Consider the following 19834-nt stretch of genomic DNA (forward strand, 5'->3'; position numbering starts at 1 on the left):
ATGGCCGCAGAAGCCGAGGCCCAAGAGCACCCAGCAAAGACAGCTGATGGGGGAGTGACCCTCGAGGCCTCTGACTCCGGGAGCCCCCCTGTGGCAGGTTCCCCAAGGCCGGAAGTGTCCGGCCGTGCGGGTGGGGGGGGGGGGCGGGGGTCTTCAAGACAAGCCAGAACAGGCGTTCTTTACTTAGAATTCGGGGGGGTCCAGAGCGGTCAGTCCGCTAGCCTCTAACCAAAACGTGGCATTTTGTTTAGCCGGAACGCAGGCCTGGGACACGTGCCAGGGACTTCGGCGCCAGCAGGAGCACCTGCCCCTGACGGTTCTGCAGCCACAGCGGTGGAGCGCAGGCACCGTTGGGCCCAGCCTGATGTCCTCTGTCACTCTTCGGCATGCAGTTGGCACACTGCTTCGGTCTCTTGGTGGAAGAGGAGCGTAGGCATTACCCCCTCAGGCATTTTTAACATTTAGGCAACTTTATTTGGGCATAATGGGCTTCCTTTGTGATTCTATGACTGCGCTTGTGTTCTCAAAACCATTATTTTGAGACAAGGCCCAGGGGTTTCACCACCAAAGGGGCCCAGGGCGCCAGGAGGGTTGAGACGGGATCAGCCTTTTCCTGGGCGGTTTCCAGCACGGCTCACACAAGCGGCCCTCCACGCTGCCGGTGAGTACGCCGGACCCAACTGCGGCCAGGACCCCCGGGGCCCTGCCCGTGTGTGCAGTGTCCGCGTCTCTATCCAGCCACGCGCATGGGACCTTTCCTGTGGCTCTGACCTGAGCTGGGCCATGGTGGGCGGAGCAGTTAGTCCTGGGCCAGCTTCTTCCGTTCCGCCCTGAATAAGCACATGGTCCACCACCTCGCTGTGGTCCACCACCGTGTGGCCACACGTCACTCAGGACCTGAGGCCGAGACCGGCAGCACTCTGGGCTCTGGGCTAGACAGTGCTGGCCCAGCTTGGTTCGTGTGGAGCTGCCCACACCCCCTCCTGACCTGTTTGGGACTTATATCCTCTTGTGACCTATATCTCTCTTTTGAAAGCTTTGCAACCAGGGACATCACCTTTGTGGGCCCCAGTCCTTCTGTAAATAGAATCATATTCTTTGAATAGAATCATGTTTCCACTGATCTACTTGCCCATCCATCTGTCCATCCCTCCATCTACCCACCCACCCACTCACCCACTCATCCATCTGTCCATCCATCCATCCATCCATCCATCCATCCACCCACCCATTCATCCATCCATCTACCTATCCATCCATCCATCCATCCACCTATCCATCCACCTATCCACCTATCCACCCAACCATCCATCTATCCATCCATCCATCCATCCATCCATCCATCCATCCATTTGTCCATCCATCCATCCATCCATCCATCCATCCATCCATTTGTCCATCCATCTACCTATCCATCCACCTATCCACCTATCCATCCAACCATCCATCCAACCATCCATCCAACCATCCATCCATCCATCCATCCATCCATCCATCCATCCATCCACTCATCCATCCATCCATCCATCCATCCATCCATCCAACCATCCATCCATCCATCCATCCATCCATCCATCCATCCATCCACTCATCCATCCATCCATCCATCCATCCATCCATCCATCCACCCATTTATCCATCCATCCACCTATCCACCTATCCATCCATCCATCCATCCATCCATCCATCCATCCATTTATCCATCCATCTACCTATCCATCCACCTATCCACCTATCCATCCAACCATCCATCCATCCATCCATCCATCCATCCATCCATCCATCCACCCAGCAGTCATGGGGGCTCCTGCAGGCTAGAAAAGGAGGCAGAAATAATACGCTCAGCCAGGCAGGCTTCCCTGCCTGCCTCCATCCAGTGTCACTCCCCCACAGTCCCCTACTGGCCTCCCTCTACCTCTCTGGCCCTCCTGCAGATTCCCGAAAGCCAGGAGGTAAGGCTGCCTCAGGTCCCTCTACATGGAATGCTCTCCCCCAACATCCCCAGGGGGAGCTCCTAATTGATCCTTCATACACAGCTTCCAAGTCACCTCCCTTGAGCCACATCTATTGAGGACTTATTGATTGAACGTCTGTTTCCCATAGGTTCCCAGAAAGCAGGGCACCCGTGTAACCCCCACGTGACCACATGGGTGTTTGTGAGGGAGGGAGGGAGTGGGGGAAGGTCAGATGGCAGTGGTCTCTGGAGGGAGCAGCACGGGGACGGGGTGGGCAGGCAGGCCCGGCGCCCCACCCCCTCCCGCACCCCTGCTGCTGCAGCCGCTTCCTCCTCAGCTCCTTATCTCCCAGCCGGCTGCCCAGCTCTGAAAGCCACAGCCAACGTCTGCTTCCCCACAAGCACCAACTGCCTGGCCTGGGGGGCGGGGGTGGGGCGCAGGGGCAGGGCGTGGGCAGGTGCCCCCAAGGTGGCCGTCGGGGGCCAGGACCACCCCCACCCCCTGCTCTCGAATCGGCCTCTTGGAGCCCATCCCCTGTCGGCCCTGACCGCTAGAAAAGCAGGCCAGACAAGAGGCTTCTTCCCGAAAGTGGAAGTGCCCCATCTGTGGGGGGTGTTTCTGCAGGTGTGAGCCCTGAACATCTGCCTGGCCCGGGGGCGGGGGCGGCCCCACCCGGGTGCCGAGCTGCTGCCTTCCCAGGGGCCTGTGCCCCCGAGTCTTTCTCTCTGCCAGCTCTGAGAGGCCTGGCCATGTGCAGTCTAGAAAGCAGCATCAGGGGCAAGGTCAGGAACACGGACACGTGCGTGCTGACCACGGGGCAGGCCGTGCACAGGGCCCTCCCCTGCAACAGGCCGGCCCTGCCATCACCACCATACAACAAGGAGGGGACCAGCCGGGTTGGGCCTCGGACCCTCCGTCCTGTCCCGAGTCAGAGCTCAGGAAGCAGAGACGGGGTGCCGTGAGGACAACGGTGATGCCCAGGGACCGGCTGGCTCACAGGACCCTCCTTCCCACCTGAACCCTGGGGGTGGGGAGCTGTCCAACCTGTGGGGAGGACGTGTGCACATGGGGCAGCACGGTCTTGTCCCTGCACCAATTCCAGAAGGACCCCCCCCCAAAAAAAAAAAACCACTGTGACAGCCGTGAGCTCTGGAGAAGCACACCAGGAAACGGGGAGGGGGTCTTACTTCTTGCTGTACCCCTTATGCACGGCTTGCAGTATTCACCATGTGCAGGCATTACTGAAAACCTCAACTCAATGGAATGAAAACAGCGCAGAGGTCTGTGCACCAGCCCTGTGTCTGCGGGCCTCACCCCTTCGGCCTGACGACGCTGAGCCTGCAGCCGTGATTGGGCCCCAAGGGAGCCAACTGCTGGGCCACTGTGGGGGCACGGGGCCCAGTGTCTTCTTCACAAGGCCACCTGCTCTCCTGCCGTCACCCCACATATGTGGCTGCCTTCAGTACGTGGCCTTTTTAGTGCCTCTGATGTACCTGGCACCCTCTTTGCTGAGTGCCCGTGGGGAGGGGGCTCCGAGGACACAGAGGGTCTGACATGGTTTCTGGAAGCCCTCAGACTGGGGGAGCAGCTCTAATTCCCCCAGCAGATCCCATCCAAATTGGTCACTGTCCCTGCAAGGTGCCCATGGAGAAGTGGGGAAGGGTCTCCTTGAGGATCCCCCCCTCCCCCCCCCCCCCCCGCAGCTAGGAGACCGCGCTCAGAGAGGGGTTTCTTCACCTGGCCTGCAGCGGTCCTTTCAGAGTAGGTGGGGGTCAGGAGGCCCCAGGCAGCCAAGGGAGAGCTCCGGGGGTGTGGGGGGTGAGGGGTGGCCTGTCAGGACTCAGGGCGAGGTCTGACTCCAGGGCAGGGCCAATGCTCAGGGAAGCGGCCCCGGGGAAATGGGCGGGGAGGCGGGGAAAGCCCGGCCGAGGGCAGTGGGGGGGAAGCGGAGCCAGGCCCAAGGTTGGGCGGGGGGCACAGGTGGACGGGGCGCGTGGGGTCGGGGGCTCGGCCCGCACGGACACTACCCCCCCAGCCCCGGTCGAGGAAGCGCGCCTGGCGGTCCGGGCCGTCCCGGCTCCAGGTGGGTGTGGTGTCAGCGGGCTGGCTGTAGGAGGAAGTTGTTGGAAAGTCAGACCGGAATGGCCGCGAGGGAAGGCCGGGCAGGGCCCGGCCCAGATGGTTCCTGTTGAGGAAGCGGTGGGCACAGCTGCAGGCCGCTTCCCCGGCCCCCGGCCCTACTATCACAGTGACACAGCTGGCTGCCCGGCCCGCGGGCTGCAGGGAGACCTCCCCCACCGGGCGCCTCCCCAGGCCCGCCCTGCGTCACATGAGCCCCTGCAGCCTCCCGCCCCCTCCCCAGGCCGGCGGGCACGGCTGCTGGAAGGCGTGGAGCTGTCTGGGGGACAGAGGCCGCCGGCTGCCGGAGAGCCGGGCCGGCCGCGGCCCTCTTCCCTCCCTCGAGGCCCCACGAGGTCAGGAAGGGCGCTCACGTCAGCCCCCAGAGGGCTGCTCACCTGTCGCCCGGCACCAGGACTGCCTCCCGGACCCACCTCCAGTCCTATGTCCCTGGCATCCCCCTGTGCTGGAGAGCGTCACTGCGTCCACCGGCTGCTCAGTGCCCCGTGGTCCCCAGGAAGGGCAGCCAGGTAAGGGGATCCGGGGGGGGGGGGCGTGGGGGCCGGAGCAGGTGGTCAGAGTGTGACATCTCTAGGCTGCCTCCCGCCTGGCTCTGTTGACTCACCTCAAACCCACACAGCTGGGACAGGTGGCCCCGGAGGGCCCGGCAGGTGCCAGGCCGGGTGTGGGCGCCCCACCCGGAGGCAGATGCTGGAAGGGGCCTGCTCAGTCCCATCTAGGAGGGAGTGGGCTCTGTCTTCCCCCACGGGCAGGGTCCCGGGACTTGGTGAGGAAGGCGGTGTGCGGTCCTCCCGGCAGGACCCTGAGGCTTAGGGGTGGGATGAGGACACTGGGGCCATGGGGAAGAGGGCCTGGGCCGGGGCCCTGGGCTCCAGCGATGGTCCAGGACTCAACCGCCGTACCCACTGACGAGCCGTCCCTGGCAAGACCCCTGCCCTTTGGAGCCGGTGCCAGAGAGAAGTGGTGATGGGCAGGCCTCCCCGCCACCCCGTGGCCCCCACTGCCAAGCCCCTGGCTCACCCCAAGACTGGGGAGGCACAGCCGTGAGCAGGCGACCCCACTCCCCAGCCCACGCCACGTGGCCACGCTCCGAGGAAACTGTAACCTTCCAGACCTCGCAGCCCCAAGTCCCGCTGCTGGAGCCTTCTCCAGAGGCCAAGTGGGCCCCTGACCCGCAGGCCCGGCACCCCGACCCAGGGATGTCCCTGTGGGCTCTGTAGAGCCTGCTTCCCCAACCTGCTGCCGTCCAGGCCCCGAGGGCCAGCCCCTGATTCGGGCTCTATTGGTCACCCGAAGCCAGGTGTGGGAAAGCCTGCCTTGAGACAGGGTGAGGAGTGCACCCACAGCATCTCCCACGTGTGGGTGACTCCAAGACGCCTACAGTGTGGTGCCAGGTTGCTGGCCCTGGCACATGGTCACCCTGCCTCTCAGGCTGGCCAGCGGCTCCGGTCCGGTCAAGTTCCTGGTGGGCACCACACAGCCCCTTCCCTTCCTGGGGCAGCCCCCCCCCCCCGCCCCCCGCCACTGTCTGGGAACCGGCAGCCGGGCCCTGCCACCCGCCGCGTCCTCGCCTGGGCCTCAGGGTCCTCGAGTGTCAAAGCCTGTCCTCCTGCTCCCTAATGGAGCCAAGGCGCAGCTCCTCCCAGGCTGCTGAGGGAGAGGACAGACAGCAGGTGCTCGTGCGAGCCTCGGGCTGTGTTGTGTTTGGATGGGGCGGGGGCGTTCGCGCGAGGAAGGAGTTTGAGGCGGCAGTGCCTCCACGGTGCCAGTGGGCCGCGGGCACCGGGGTGGACAGTCTCATGCAGAATCTCAGCCATCAGTTTATCGACCCTGCGGTCACTGCGCATGCCAAGCTCACTGCTCCCCCGGTGGGGGGGGGGGGGGCTCCCCGGGGCAGTGGGTGTTTGGCCAGTGTGTTATTGGGCTCCGGCTTGTGTGGGCACGGGAGTCCCAGCCCCGAGGTACTCTGGCTTTTACGAGCTCACAGCCCATCTTTTCTTAATCGTCCGGCTCCACAGGACGGCCACAGCCAGGCTGGGACACGTCCTAACTCCTCAGGCCGTCCCAGACCCCACCCCCTACCCCCCCCCAGGGCTCTGCAATGCTGGAGGGACCGCCAGGGAGAGCAGCAGGCCGGCTGGGGGAGCCCTTGGGGTCTGGGGGGTCTCGGGGTCTAGGACAGGCCAGTGGGGAGCACGGCTCCACCGTGCAGTTTCTGGGGCCCACAGGCACCCCAAGAATCCATGAAAACCTCGGAGACCCCAAAATACGTTAAGTGGCCCTAAAGTATGAAAGCAACAACGGTTGGTGATATCTTCTGAAGGGTTAGGACGGAGCCTTTCCGCCTGAGAGCGAACACCTCTGAACGTGGCCGTGGCTGTCCGGCTGGCAGGAGGCGCACGCCGAGGTCAGGCAGACGGCGTGGCCCTTCTGGCCGCCGGATCCCGCTGCAGAGCCCCGGGCAGGCGCCGCGCAGCCTGGCTGGGGACCCGGCGCCCTCCGCAGCCCTGCTGTGGTGGAGGACCGGATGGGTCCGGACCCCACGGTGACCCCACGGGTGGTAGACCCGCTCAGGGCAGGGGAGACCTGAGCGTGCAGTGGGAAAGAGGAGTGTTTACCTCGCTCAGATTTATTAGGCGCCTACTGTATGTGCAGGCCCCCATTCCAACAAGCCCACTCTGCAGACGGGGAGACTGAGGGTCAGGTTGCTGTGCCCCCGACAGGAACCAGAGATGGGACCCAGGACACCTGGCAGAGGAGGGCCAGGACAGACCATTGAAGTCACTCCAATTTGGCCTGAAGCAGAGGAGGCGGGGGGCAATTCACCATGACCACCTGGGGGAGAAACTGAGTCGAGCCTGCTCTGGTATCACTGGGGAGGGACAACGTGGGGTCCAGGTGGCAGACTTCAGCCTTCGTGTGACCGGGGAGATAATGAGCATTCCATCCCTAGAGGCGTCCAAGCAGATGCGGCTGGTGTTGGGTGGTTAGTGGGGGTTGGGTGAGGCCCCACAGAAGGTGCCGTCCTGAGCCTGGAGCCCGGCGGAGTCCAGCCGTGGGCCACATGGTCCAGGGTGGGGAGGGTCCAGAGGCCACCACAGCCAGCACGTGCACACTCCGACCCCAGTGTGCCCGGGGCACCCCGTGCAAATCTATCGGTGTCCTGACAGTTCCCACAAGCACGGTGGGGAGGCTCCTCCTCCCCACCACGCCCTCTCAGGCCCCGTCCTCCCCCTGCCCCCTCCAGCTTCCCCTTGACCACCGGCTCTTCTCCACATGCCCTTCCCTGCTGTATTAATCTCCTGGGACCGCTGTGACAAAGTGCCACCGACCAGCGGGCTCGGAATAGGAATCTATCCGCCCCCAGGTCTGGAGGCCCAAAATCGAGGTGTGGGCGGGGCCGAGCCCCCTCCCCCAGCTCCCGGGGAGGGTCCTCCCTGCCTCCTCCAACTGTGGCTGTGTCCCTCCCATCTCTGCCCCTGTCTTCATGTGGCTTCTCCTCTGTGTCCCTACGTCCTCTCCCCTCCTGTAAGGACACTTGTCATTGGATTCAGGGCCCCCCAGTCCAGGTGACCAGACCTGTAACCGTCCCGTCTGTAACCAGGCAGCAGGCTTGGGGAAAGGCGCCCAGAGCCCGTACTGCCCATCTCCATCACGGCCTGTGGTCAGGATGTGGCCGCACGGCCTCCCGGGGGGCAAGGCCGTCTCTGTCCCAAGCCCCCAGCATCCCTCTTGTCACTCAGCCGTGGCCCCTGGCCGTGCTTGTGGGGACCGTCAGGACACCGATAGATGTGTACGGGGTGCCCAGGGCATCGGGGTTGGAGTATGCGCGAAAGCCCCTCTCCGCGATGAGGGCCCGGGCTGAGCCCCGCAGTGACCACCTGACCTGTGACATGGCTGTGACCCTCTGCGTCTGTGCACAAAGTACCGTTGGCAACTTTGCTGTTCGATCTTGTCAGTATCGTCGCCGTGTGCAGGGCGGCCCTCCCGCAGGGGCTTTTCCCTTCGCTCAGACCCCACCGAGACCTGAGGCGACAGGTCCCATCTCCCGCCTCCTGTTCCTGTCTCGAACACGCAGTGCCGGGGACCCTGGCTCGGGGCCTGCAAGCCCGCATGTCATGGCGACCGCCATCACAGAAAAAGATACCGAGGGTCCCAGGGGCACCCAGCAGGCCAGAGCGGAGGCGCGATTGAGCTGGCTCTGTTGACTCTACAGACGGATGCAGGGTCCGTTCAGGGAGGGAAGCCGGCCCCAGGGCCACCGCCTGGCAGGAAGCCAGCAGCACCACGGAGAGATTGGAGAAGGGTGATTTGATTGACCTTTAATAAGGGTCAAAGGTTAAACAGAGCAAAGGTTAAACACAGTCTGGGGGCCGATGTCCCTGAGCAGGGGCGAAGAAGGGCAGAGGGGAAGGAGCTGGGAGACAGCCCAGGAGAGGGAGTGCAGTGGGGCTGTGGTCGTCCAAGGGGTTGGGAAGCCCTCAGGACACACACCCACCTGTCCCTCCCGCCCCCCCCCCCCCGCATCCCCCGAGGCGCTCTGGGTGGCCCGCTGGAGCCAGCCTCCGGGGCACGAAACTCTGGACACACAGGAGCCCTGGACTCGGTCAGGAAGCCTGGTTCCAAGGGCAGAGCCTGCAGTCCCCTGAGGCTTATGTCAGGACAAAGAGGAAGGCCACTCCTGGGGAAAGCCAGGACCCCTTCCTCCCCCAGTAAATGTGGGGCGTTTTGCTCCTGGGGCCCTCAGTGTCTGCTGGAACATGTGTGTCCGCTGCCCATGCGGTCCCCGTGCCACAAGCCTCCTGAGACAGGCCAACAGGAGGACACCAACCAGCCATGTCCTCCCCACCCACTGAACCCCGAATCTGAGCCTAGGAAGATAGAGCTGCCGGCCGGGTGCAATCCAGGCCAGCTTCCTGGAGGAAGTGGTCCCAAGAGGGCAGCTGGAGGAGGCAAAGAAGGCTTTCACTTCTCGAGGTATCTTGACTGCAGAGAGAGGCATCCGTGTTAACCTGATTCAGCAGCCGGCCCCGCGGGGGCTTTCTCACACTTTCACTTCCGTGACTACAGTTGACCAGGGGAGGCACAGCCAGGAAGCGTGGCCCGGTGGGGGGGAGGCCAGAACGGGTTACCACTGAGCCAGGACTCTCCGTCCGTGTTCCCTCTGGGATCATCCGCTCTGGACGAGGCCTCGGTTGCTGTTAGCCAAGGGAGGGACGGCGGCCGGGGAGAAGAGGGGCGTCACCTGGGCTGGCCACGGGGCCCGTGGACTCCGTGGGCTCCAGATCATTCACATGGATTGTTCTGCGGCGGAGGCTGGAGCGCAGTGGGCATGAGCGATTACAACCCCCGCCGGGGCGGACAGGCAGCCCCCGACAGCTGCCCAGGGTGCAGGCGGGCGTCAGTGCAGCTTCTCGGGGCACTTACAGACCTGCCTTGTCTCTGTCACTCGCGGGAGCGAGCCTATGACACAGTCAGTCGGATCACAGCACGCCTGCACACAGGCCCTCCCAGGGCTTCCCGCCCTCACCCTCGTCGCTGAGCCCTTGCCGGCCCCTCCTCGCGACCGCCCCTCGGGCACCTGCCCTGCTCCCTCCTCCTCACCCTCCTCTCCCTGCTGTATCTTCCCCTTCTGTTCATGATTCGGACCGGCAAACGAGGTGTCTGGCGGGTCCCCACATTCACTTGTCATGTCGCCCCGCTGGCACTGGGCCGCTGCCTCTGCCCTCCGCTCGCTGCCATCCCCTTGGTGCCCGCGGCGGTGCCGGCTCACGGGTGCTCAGCCCTTGACGGGAGTGGGTGCATCCTACGCCCGGAGGAGATGACCGTCCCCCCCACAGTGTGTGCCTGCTGACGCCACCACGGGGGCTGAGGGGGGCTGAGGGGCATGTAGGTCTGTCCGACAAGGAACTGAGGCCCAGAGGCAGAGGGTGAGCTGCCTGGGGTCAGCAGGCGGGGCCAGGGGCTGGAGCCGGACCTGGGCGCTGACCCTTCGGCCCCTAAGGGGCAGTGTTCAGAGACGGACCTGGAGGGCACCCTCCCTTGCAGGGGGGTCCCCGTGGCCGGTTGCTGGGGGCACCTGGCGGCCAGGCCTCCTGGAGATGGTAGGCTCTGGACGGGTCACTTGGCCTCCCCAAGGTGGCCGGCAGGTGATCTGCATGGAGGGCGGCGTAAGGGCTGGCCCACAGACAGGGCTGCTTTGGCTGAGGCCACGGAGGGCTCCTGGGACCCACCTGAGTCCCCCTAGGCTGTGTCCGCCTCCAGTCCCCAGCCTGGCAAGGTCAAGCCCTCCAGATTTGGGGGCCAGCTCAGCACCTGGAGTTGAGGCCGAGGTGGGCCTGGAGACTAGCGATGGAATCTGCCGGAAGCCTGTCCACATGGGCCTCGGCTCCCTCCCAGGCAGCGGGGACAAGGACATGGTGGTCCCTGCTCGACCCTGATGGCCTCTCCTAGCCAGAGGGTGTCCCTGAGGCAGCTGGGGTCCCCTCTCTCGCAGCCTGAGAAGCCTCGGTGTGGATAGTACCGGGCAGTGGGAGCCACAGGGCCCAGGGCCCAGGGCCCCAGTCAGAGGCCTCGGTGCGTGCAGACCCCCTCCCCAGCTATAGAGCTGGTGGGTCAGGAGGAATCAGGTGTGGCCCCCTTTGGGCTCACCAACTGGGACTGGCGTCTGAGAGAACGTGGGCAGACCCTTCCTCGGGTGCGGCCCCCTCTGCCCCTGGTGCGAGGGTCCAGGCGGCACGGTGGAGGAGAGGGGTGCACCTGCCCCCCAGGCCAGCGCAGCCTCCCCAGGGGGACACGGTGCCGGGGGCATCGCTGATGGCCTCCCAGGCGGCAGGCAGCCCTGTGAACAGGGACATGGAAGCTATTGTTCCCCAGGCTGCGGGAGGGGATGGGAGGGGGGCGGGCAAATCCAGCCCAGACTCCTTCCTGGCCCGGGGTGCAGCTTCCCTCGGCCGGCCTGCAAGGCACCGTCGGCCTGACTGTAAGGTGAGGACACAAATCAGGTCAGAAAACCCGCCCCGGGTCACACAGCACGTCCCCAGTAGGCGCTCCCCGACGGGGACCTCAGGAAAGGGATCCCCCGGCCTCCGCTGCCCAGGGGCGCGGATTCACTCAGCAGCCCCCCACCCCCGGCCAGACCCTCTCAGAGCCTGTGGTGGGGTCTGGGTGGCCCACGCTATGGAGGGAGCCCAAGGCAGGTGCTGCCTGACGCCCCACAGCTGGCACCTGGATCACACGAGCACCAGCTGATGTGGGGCAGAGCTGTCTGCCCGGCCCGGGGCCCCCCAGCGAAGCCCCCTCTGCTGCTGCTGCTGCTGCTGCTGCTGTGAAACCTTTGGGGAGCGCAAGAGTGCTGGCCTCGGCCCGGCCTACCGCTGCCCGCCAGAACACCGGACGCCGAAGTGTTGTTTCTGACGCTCCCTGCCGCTGGGGGCTTAAGACGAGTGTGGACCTCCGGTGTGGCTCCCAGAGGGGGGCGGTTGTGGACAGGGGTCTGTCGGAGAGGAAGCACTGTGGGGCGCGAAGCCTTGAGGGGACGCAGGGACAAAGGCACAGAGGAACTTGTAGGTCTGAACACGCAGGCAGGTGGCAGAGAGGGGCCCGGGCCCAGCACGGCCCTCGAAGTCCGGGGAGCTCTCTCTCAGTCCTTACCCTAATGAACCTCGGCCCCAGGGGTCTGGCCCTGGTGCCCGGACCCCTCCCCTGGGCCTGAGGGGCCTCACAGACACCTCGAGGAGGGATCGCCTTTGCGAGGAGGCCCAGGAGAGGGGGATGGGACGGTTCAGAGGAGGCCGCTCCGAGGACGAGGTGTGGGCAGGGGTCTGTGCCCTGCTCTGCGCGGCCTGGCTTCCTGGACTCTGTGCGCTCAGCTGTGCAGCAGCGGGGTGGTGACCCCACGACCCCGCAGGCCCGTCCACGTTCGTGACGTGGGGACGACGGCCAGACCTCGGACGGGCTGGGGGACTGCTGAGAGACGGCTCTGGTGAGGCGGCCGGCCCTGGGTCCAGCCCTGCCTCCCCGCTCCCCTTCCTGGTGCTCACTGCCTCCCGGGAAACTGCCCGTGAACCCCTGCAGTCCCTTCCCTGCAAAGGCCACTTGGGGCGGCTCAGACAGGCCAGTGGAGAAGGAACCGGGGAGCTGACCCCGCCCTGCGGCCCCCAGAGCTTCCTCCTTCCCTCCCAAGTTGGGGTGCATTTTGAGTGTGTGGAAAGCCCCGACCTCGCAGACCCTACCAGGGGGAGCAGTCGGGGAGGAAGGGCCAGCGGGAGGGGCAGGGGGGACCTTTGCACATGGTCCCACCTGGCTGTGCCCCTCACGGCAAACTGCGGTGAGTGTGGGCCCCAGGCCGCGGGGCCAGCCTGACTCGGCCTCAGACAGGGGCCCCTCGGCTCCGGGGCTGGGCCGCTGGCCTCTCCTCACAGCTGGGCTCCCCGACTGAGACACAATATCTAAGGTTCCCGCCCTCCCCCCCCCCCCCCCCGTCTGTGCAGGGCACTCCAGGGCACGGGACCCCAGCACCCAGAGGTGGTGGTTCACCTCCCCAGCACCTCGGGGCAGCCCCGCACCCCTGCTTTCCGCACAGTATTTCCCAGGGTCCTCAGAGGAGGTCTTGTCTGGATGGTTCTGCCAGGCCTGGACACACAGACAGACAGACAGACAGACAGACAGACGCCAAGCCCATTCCTGCCCCTGTACCACCAAACATTGTTCCCCAGTTACACGGAGGTTGGGACCAAACATCCTAAAAGCAGGTGATAGGCAGCTGACAAAAAGTGCAAGTCAGAGCCCTTCCCCGCCTTTATGGCCCCCGGGGGGGCACCGCGCTCCCAAGTTCAGGGAGGCCCAGGAGGCCGAGAGGGGCTGCGCCTGGCCCTGGCCCCTCAGCCAGGCTTCCTTGTCCCAGCGAGGGGCTGTCCCCACCTGGGGCTCTCCGGGCGGGGCGCCACCCAGAGCTTTGGGGCAGAGGGTGCAGCCGGGGCGAGGAGATAGGAGCAGGCAGCTTCCTGTCGGAAACCGAAACTGCCAGGTGCTTCCCTCGCTCCCTGGGGCCACCCAGACGCAGCTGCAGCCCAGCCCTCCGCCCCGGCGACGAGGACGACCGGGCCTCCCGCCACAGGGGCCCCTCTGAGCCTCAGTGCACCCCCAGCAGACAGAGGTGGCCCCAGCCCCCAGCCCCCAGCCCAACCTCAGCCACCCTGGCGGGGTTTCACAGTCTTGGTGCAAAAACAGGGTGCAAAATACCTTAATAACTTTTAACTTTGAATACTTGTAAAAAGGAGGATGTTTCCGGTGGGTCAGATTTAACAGAACACAGCATTAAAGCCAATTTCACTGCTTTCTTGGTCCCCCTTTCCTCCGGCTGCCAGAACACGGGGCATCTCCCGTGCGGCCCCGTCCACAGACCGGGGACAGAGGAGGCACAGGCCTGACCCGTCGCCAGCTCCCGCCCCCCACCCCACCCCCCACCCACCCCACCCCCCCCCACCCCACCCCCACCCCGGTTCCCTGCTTGTCTGGTCCCTTCGTCTCTGAGGCCCCCTCTGTAATTTGAGCTCTGAAATAATTTACACACACCAGAGGGGCCCCATCACCGGGAACAGACAGGCGAGCACCCTGCACCTTCTCTCTTTGGAAAAATGGATTATTATAGATTCGCCACCCCAGCCATGAGCTGATTAAAGCCAGGCTACCGGGGCAGGACCCGTTCCCGCTGGGGTCTGGCCGGAGCTGCTGGACCCCAACCACCTTCCTGCTTCCTCTTCTGTCAAATGGGCCAATAACGCATCAGCACTTAGTGCCTTGAGGCTGGACCCACCCAGGGGACTAGTTTATCTGTGTGTCCTTCCCAGATACACTGTGATTTTCGGTATTTTAAATTGTTACATAAAAGTATCGTGTTCTATACATTCTTTCCCGGTTTTTCCTCTTCGATGATGCGACATGGGTGTGGGCAGCTATCTGTAGCCCAGGGCTGCAGGGCGGGGCTGGGAGGGAGCCTCCCAGCCCCAGTGGATAAAGGCTTTTCGGACGGTTGGAGTGGCCAACAGTGGTGTGGATGTTTCTGGAGGTCGCTGGTGGCCGTGGCTCCTGGGGGCTTCCTGTTTGTGGAAACCAACACCGGCCAGAGAGGCGAGGCCGGAGGCAGAGCGCCGGGCGGGGTGCCTCGGCCAATCCGGTCCAATCCTTTGTGAATGTGGGCTCAGCGGTCAGCCCAGGGGAGGCCGCGGGAAGGGGGGGGGTCCAACCGCGAGCAGAGAAGGCCGTGTGGCCCGCCTAGGTGTGGCTCTCACCCGGGCACACCTCCCTTGCCTGCAGCCGCCCTCCTGCTCCCGCTCAGGACACAGGTGAACCCGCCGTGCCCGGGGCTGCAAACCTGTGACCAGAAAGTCAGCTGGTGGAAAGTGCTGGCATCCGCAGGCCGTTGACGATGCGACCCGCGTGTGACCCGCTCGGCTCTAGGAAGCAAGAACCCGGGTTCTGAGCGGCTGGGGTGGGGCGATGCCTCGGACCCTCCACGGCGCCAGAAGGAAGGGGCCCGCGGGACTTTCTGCGTCTGCCCGTTTGCTGGCTGAGCCCCCAGGCACCCCCCACACCAGCCCACTGTGCTGGAGAAGGGGCTGCGGCTCAGGCGGGGGGAGCCAGAGACTCGGCTATGGAGTGGACACCCCAGGGCAGCCGGCCAGGGCTCCGGGGTCCTGAGGCAGGGGTGTGGTGATAAATGGTGGCGGTGGTCAGAGAAGCACGTCTGGGCGCCGAGCTCTCAGGGGAGTGATTTCTCTTCATCTTCTGGCTCAGCCAAGGAAGCAGGCTGACCTCCCCGCTGAACCCCGTGGCACCGAGACGGCGTGGCGTCACTTGGTAACGGAGGGGCGTCACTTGGTAACGGAGGGGCCTGACCCACGCTGGACGCCAAGGGGGTGTCGGTGTTTTGGTCTCTTATTAGTTTCTGCTCGCTTGTCTCCTACGATGGTCTTGGGAAAACACAAGTTCCCTTCAGCGTGGTACTTCTCACAAAGCCACCTTACCCAGCTCGGTCACATCGGGCCCTTGGGTTGCTTCTGTTTGGGGGGACGACCGTGGCCTCGCAGCCACTCGAGAGGCTTGCAAAGGTGACGGCTAGCCGCATCCCACAGCCTGGCCACGGGGTTGTGAGAAGCGTGGTCTTAGCACCTGCTCCCCAGCCTCACGCACACGCGTGAGAGATCCACGTTCGTGAGCACACACGGAGGGCACACGACTGTTCTGCACATTCTCTGCTCTGTAGGCGTGCAGCCCACTCAGCGGGAAACACGACAATGTGGCAGAGGCGAGACGGGGGCCTTTGAGGGGCACTGCACCAAGAACACCCTTCCGAACCAATGAGCCGACGCGGGCCCCTTGACGATGGTGCCAACATGCCGGTTGGTTCAACAATCAAAAGTCATGTTGTCCACCTCACCGCACATTTCATGCTGAACACGTGCTTGGGACCTATTTCCATGAAAACTGAGAAGCTGCAGGTTTACCTCACTCAATTAGTGGAAATGTCACCACAAAAGCAGATTGGCAGGGCTGGGGACCTCTCCACCCAGACTAATATTTGTCAGCTTTTATTTCAAACAAGCATGGTATTAAATGATCCAACTGTCTCACTTTGGAACTCCAATTCTGATATAAATGGACAGCTGGATAGATGGATGAGTGGATGGATGGGTGGGTGGGTGGAAGGATGGATGGATGGGTGGATGGATGGATGGACAGTGAATGGATAGATGGATGGGTGGATGGATGGATGAGTGGATGGATGGATGGATGGATGGATGGATGAGTGGATGGATAGGTAGATGGATGGATGAATGGGTGGGTGGATGGATGGATGGATGGATGGATGGATGGATGGGTGGATGGATGGATGGATGGATGAGTGGATGGATGGATGGATGGATGGACAAATGGATGGATGGACAAATGGATGGATGGATGGGTGGATGGATGGATGGATGGATGGACAGATGGATGAGTGGGTGAGTGGGTGGGTGGGTGGATGAATGGATGGGTGGATGGATGGATGGATGGATGAGTGGATGGATGGATGGACAGACAGTGAATGGATAGATGGATGGGTGGATGGATAGTGGGTGAATTGATGGATGGATGGATGGATGGATGGATGGTTGGATGGGGGGGATAGATGGATATGTGGAAGGATGGATGGGTGGGTGGATGGGTGTGTGCATGGATAGATAAGTGGATGGATAGATACTAGATGGATGGATGGTGGATGGGTGGGTGGATGGTGTTGAATGGAAAAGGAAGAAAGTAGGAAGGCAGGAAGGAAAGTACAAAGAATACCTTTCAAAAAGTTAAAAACAATCCTTATATGAACATACAGCAAGCGTGCGTCCAGCAGGACAAGATGCGTCAAAGGTGTGTCTGGCAGGATGGCAGAGGGGACTCAAGGGGGAACATGGGCAGTTTTAAATCCCACGAGACAAGAATGTCACAGAAGACACCACAGCAGACTCAGTATAAAGCACAATCTTTTCTACCAAAGCAAAAATAGTTTGCAACTTGTCAACTGCCTACAGGTTAACACCTAACTTAGAGTCTGGGATCCAAGGGACCTAAGTAGAAAGTCAGCAAAGGCACGTCCCCTCAGGGCCACTGACCCTTGACAACCTGGCTCAGTCCCAGAGGACTGAGGTCATCCCATTGCCTTTACGCACGGCTGGGACAGCCGTTGCCACCAGAGGAAGGTATCGAGCAGGGAGCCTCGCTGGGTTTTTATGCCCTGAGGCAAAGCCGTGTGGTCGGACTCAGGCTGCAGGGGGCGCGGTGTGAGGTGCGACCACATAATCAGGAGAAGGAGCTCAGGAAAGGTGAGGTGACACAGGACAACGTGCAGACCACAGGCCCAAGTTTTTGCCGAAACAAAGTGGAACTTGAGGACCTCACGGATTCCACTTAGCTATCTTGTCCACAAACCTGGAAAGTCGCCTCGCGTGCGTGTGGGTTTTAAAGACCCCTGCTGGAGGCCCTGTTGCACAGGGCAGGGCTTGGGGGCCGGAAGATTCTCCGTTTCTTTTCCCCGGAAGTCCGATCGATCTTCTTTCTGGGAGACCCCTGCAGGCCAACGGCCCTCCAGCCACAGCATCCCCGCTGCGAGTGAGGAGACGGGAGGTCGGGGAGATGAGAAGCCTCACAACTTCTGTGGCCGGGCCCGGCCTCGAACCCAGGCCTGTGCCTCCCTGCCTATCCCTGACTGCGCCAGGCCGAGCCGCTGCCACCTGGGATTCCGAGCAGGCAGCTCTCGCCAGGGTCAGAACCGTGCCTGGCAACCGGGCGCTCAAGAAGCACCAGCCGAGAGAGGGTCCCGGACGGCTGAGCGTCAGGGGCTCGGATGGACTCTGGGAACGTGACGCCGAGCGCGAGGAACCAGACACAAAGGCCTCACGCCGAGCAATTCCATGCACATGACACGGGCACAGCAAACCCAGAGAGACGGGAAGTGGGTTCCCGTTGCTGGGGCGGGGGCGGGGGGGGGGGGAGCGGGATGCCAGCTGATGGGAACGGGTCCCTCCTGTGGGGACGAAAGTGTCCTGAAGCTAGACACAGTGGCGGCCACACTGTCGGGACGCTCACGGCCTCTGAATCGTTCATTTCAAAATGGTTAAAATGGGCAACTTTCTGTTCTGTGTCTTTTACCACAATAAAAATAATCTTGGGGCGCTGGGGGACTCCGTCAGTTGAGCGTCCGACTTCGGCTCAGGTCACGATCTCGCAGTCTGTGAGTTCGAGCCCCGCGTCGGGCTCTGTGCCGACAGCTCGGAGCCTGGAGCCTGCTTCGGGTTCTGTGTCTCCCTCCCTCTCTGCCCCTCCCCTGCTCGCGATCTGTGTCTCTCTCTGTCTCTCAAAAATGAATAAATGTTAAAAAAAATTTTTTTTTTAATAATCTTAATTTTCTTTAAAGGAAACATAAAACCGAGGCCGAGGATGGGCCCTGAATCCAGGCCTCAGGGTCCTGTTGACTCCTACGGTGCCTGTCCCGCAGCAGCCGCAGACCTTGGAAACTCGTTAATGGCCTTGCTCCGGGGCACCCTGTGTCCCAGCCCTGCTTCTAGGGCCTAGGGTGCACTCTCTCCCTTCCCGTCACCTGGCCTCACCTCCAGGCTTGCTGTGGGGGGAGCCGGCCCCCAGCGTCTCTGCCTGGGGCCTTGGAGCCGAGAAGGGGCACCGTGGCCCCCTTTCCTTGTCTCCTCTGCAGACCACACAGGGCACAGATTTGTGACGTGGGGGGTGTGCCCCAGACTTCACCTTCAGAGCAAGTCAATGCAAGCCACGTCCGTGTGCAGAAATTGGGCAGGGAGTTGGTGCCGTGACCCCCACCACGGGCACGGGGCGCTAGGGACGCCCTCCCGTTGTCACACCGGCTTCTGTGCTGGGGGCGTGCAGAGTGCCCCCGGGGCCAAGGGAGACCCTGAGTGTGCAGGCGCTCCGCGGGGCTCAGCAAATGCCACTCTTGGAAATGTGGTTCCCAAGAACCTCTCAGACTCTGGGCTCCACTGACTGGCCCGGGCTACAGCCCGCTTCCCCGGGGCCCGGGAGCCCTTCCAGGGCTTGTGACTGGCGAGGCTGGCCTCTCCAGCTCCTTCCCGCCGAGCGCGGACCAGGCTTCGGCAACCCTCGCGGCACGGTGCTTCCGCTGGCCCCGGCAAACAGAGCGAGCTCGAAACCCACTTGCCTTCAAGTCCTGGGTCACACACGACCCCTGGGGGTCAGCCGCCCCTGCAATCCGTGGACGACTGATACTTTTGTCAAGTACAATTAGAATGTCAAATCTGGGAACCTTCCACCACTCACCCTCCTTCCTGCACGTCTCTGTCTTCGGCCATGAGTCGTGTGGCTTTTCCAAGTCTTCTTTGCACACCTGTTATGGCAGGTCTAAGAAAGTGCTAGAGACCCTGGGGCAGAAGGAAACAAGGGAGGCCCCAGAGACAAGAGGACAGCAGGCTACACTCCAGCACCTACTCACAAGATCTCAAACAACTCACGCCATGGATCCCAACCTTGCCTTCCTTTGCTTCATCCGTGGATAGAGCTGAAGTTAAAAGTCAAGTTTCAATAATTTTTTTTAATGTTTATTGTTGAGAGAGAGAGTGTGAGCAGGGGAGCGGCCGAGAGACGGGGAGACACAGAATCCGAAGCAGCCCCAGGCTCCGAGCTGTCAGCACAGAGCCCGACGCGGGGCCCGAACTCAAGAACCGTGAGAACATGACCTCAGCCGAAGTCAGACGCTGAACCGACTGAGCCACCCAGGAGCCCCTAAAAGTCACATTTCAGATAAACAGCTGAATATAAGCATGTCCCCAGTATTGGCTGGGATACATTTATACTAAAAATTATTCATCATTAATCTGAAATCCAAATCTAACTGGGCATCCTGGGTTTTTATTTCCTATATCTGGCAACCCTGTCCATACAGGACTTGAACCCTATGTCCAGTAGGATCGTGTGCAGCTGCAAATAGCAGAAAACCTAACAGGAGTAGAGACCAGGTTGTTTGTTTCTGTCCCGGTGACGAGAGCCCAGAGGCGAGCGGCTCCGGCTGTAACGAAATGCCGCCATCTGGGACGGAGGCTTTTTTGCTCCGGATTCTACCCTCCACGTACTTGTGGCTTCCGGGCTGCAAAGTGGCTGCACCACCTCCAGGCATCGCATCTGCCTTCCGAGAAGGAAGAAGAGGAAGAGAGAAGAAAACT

General features: G+C 62.5%; 1 protein-coding gene across 3 annotated transcripts in view; it reads left to right on the top strand.

Moving 5' to 3' along the window:
* The first annotated feature begins 4087 nt into the window (after nt 1-4087).
* CBFA2T3 (CBFA2/RUNX1 partner transcriptional co-repressor 3) overlaps nt 4088-19834 on the top strand; it is an 81631-nt gene continuing 65884 nt past the window's right edge. For 2 of the 3 annotated variants that reach the window (XM_086688689.1, XM_086688690.1), the window contains exon 1: nt 4088-4603. In XM_086688689.1, the coding sequence (XP_086544815.1) occupies nt 4285-4603 (319 nt within the window). In that variant the 5' untranslated portion in view covers nt 4088-4284. The remainder of the gene's footprint in view (nt 4604-19834) is intronic. The other variant, XM_086688695.1, reaches the window with a different exon arrangement.

This window comes from Puma concolor, chromosome E2, assembly GCF_028749965.1.
Source record: "Puma concolor isolate L17-30 chromosome E2, mPumCon1.1.hap2, whole genome shotgun sequence".
NCBI classification, from domain to species: domain Eukaryota; kingdom Metazoa; phylum Chordata; class Mammalia; order Carnivora; family Felidae; genus Puma; species Puma concolor.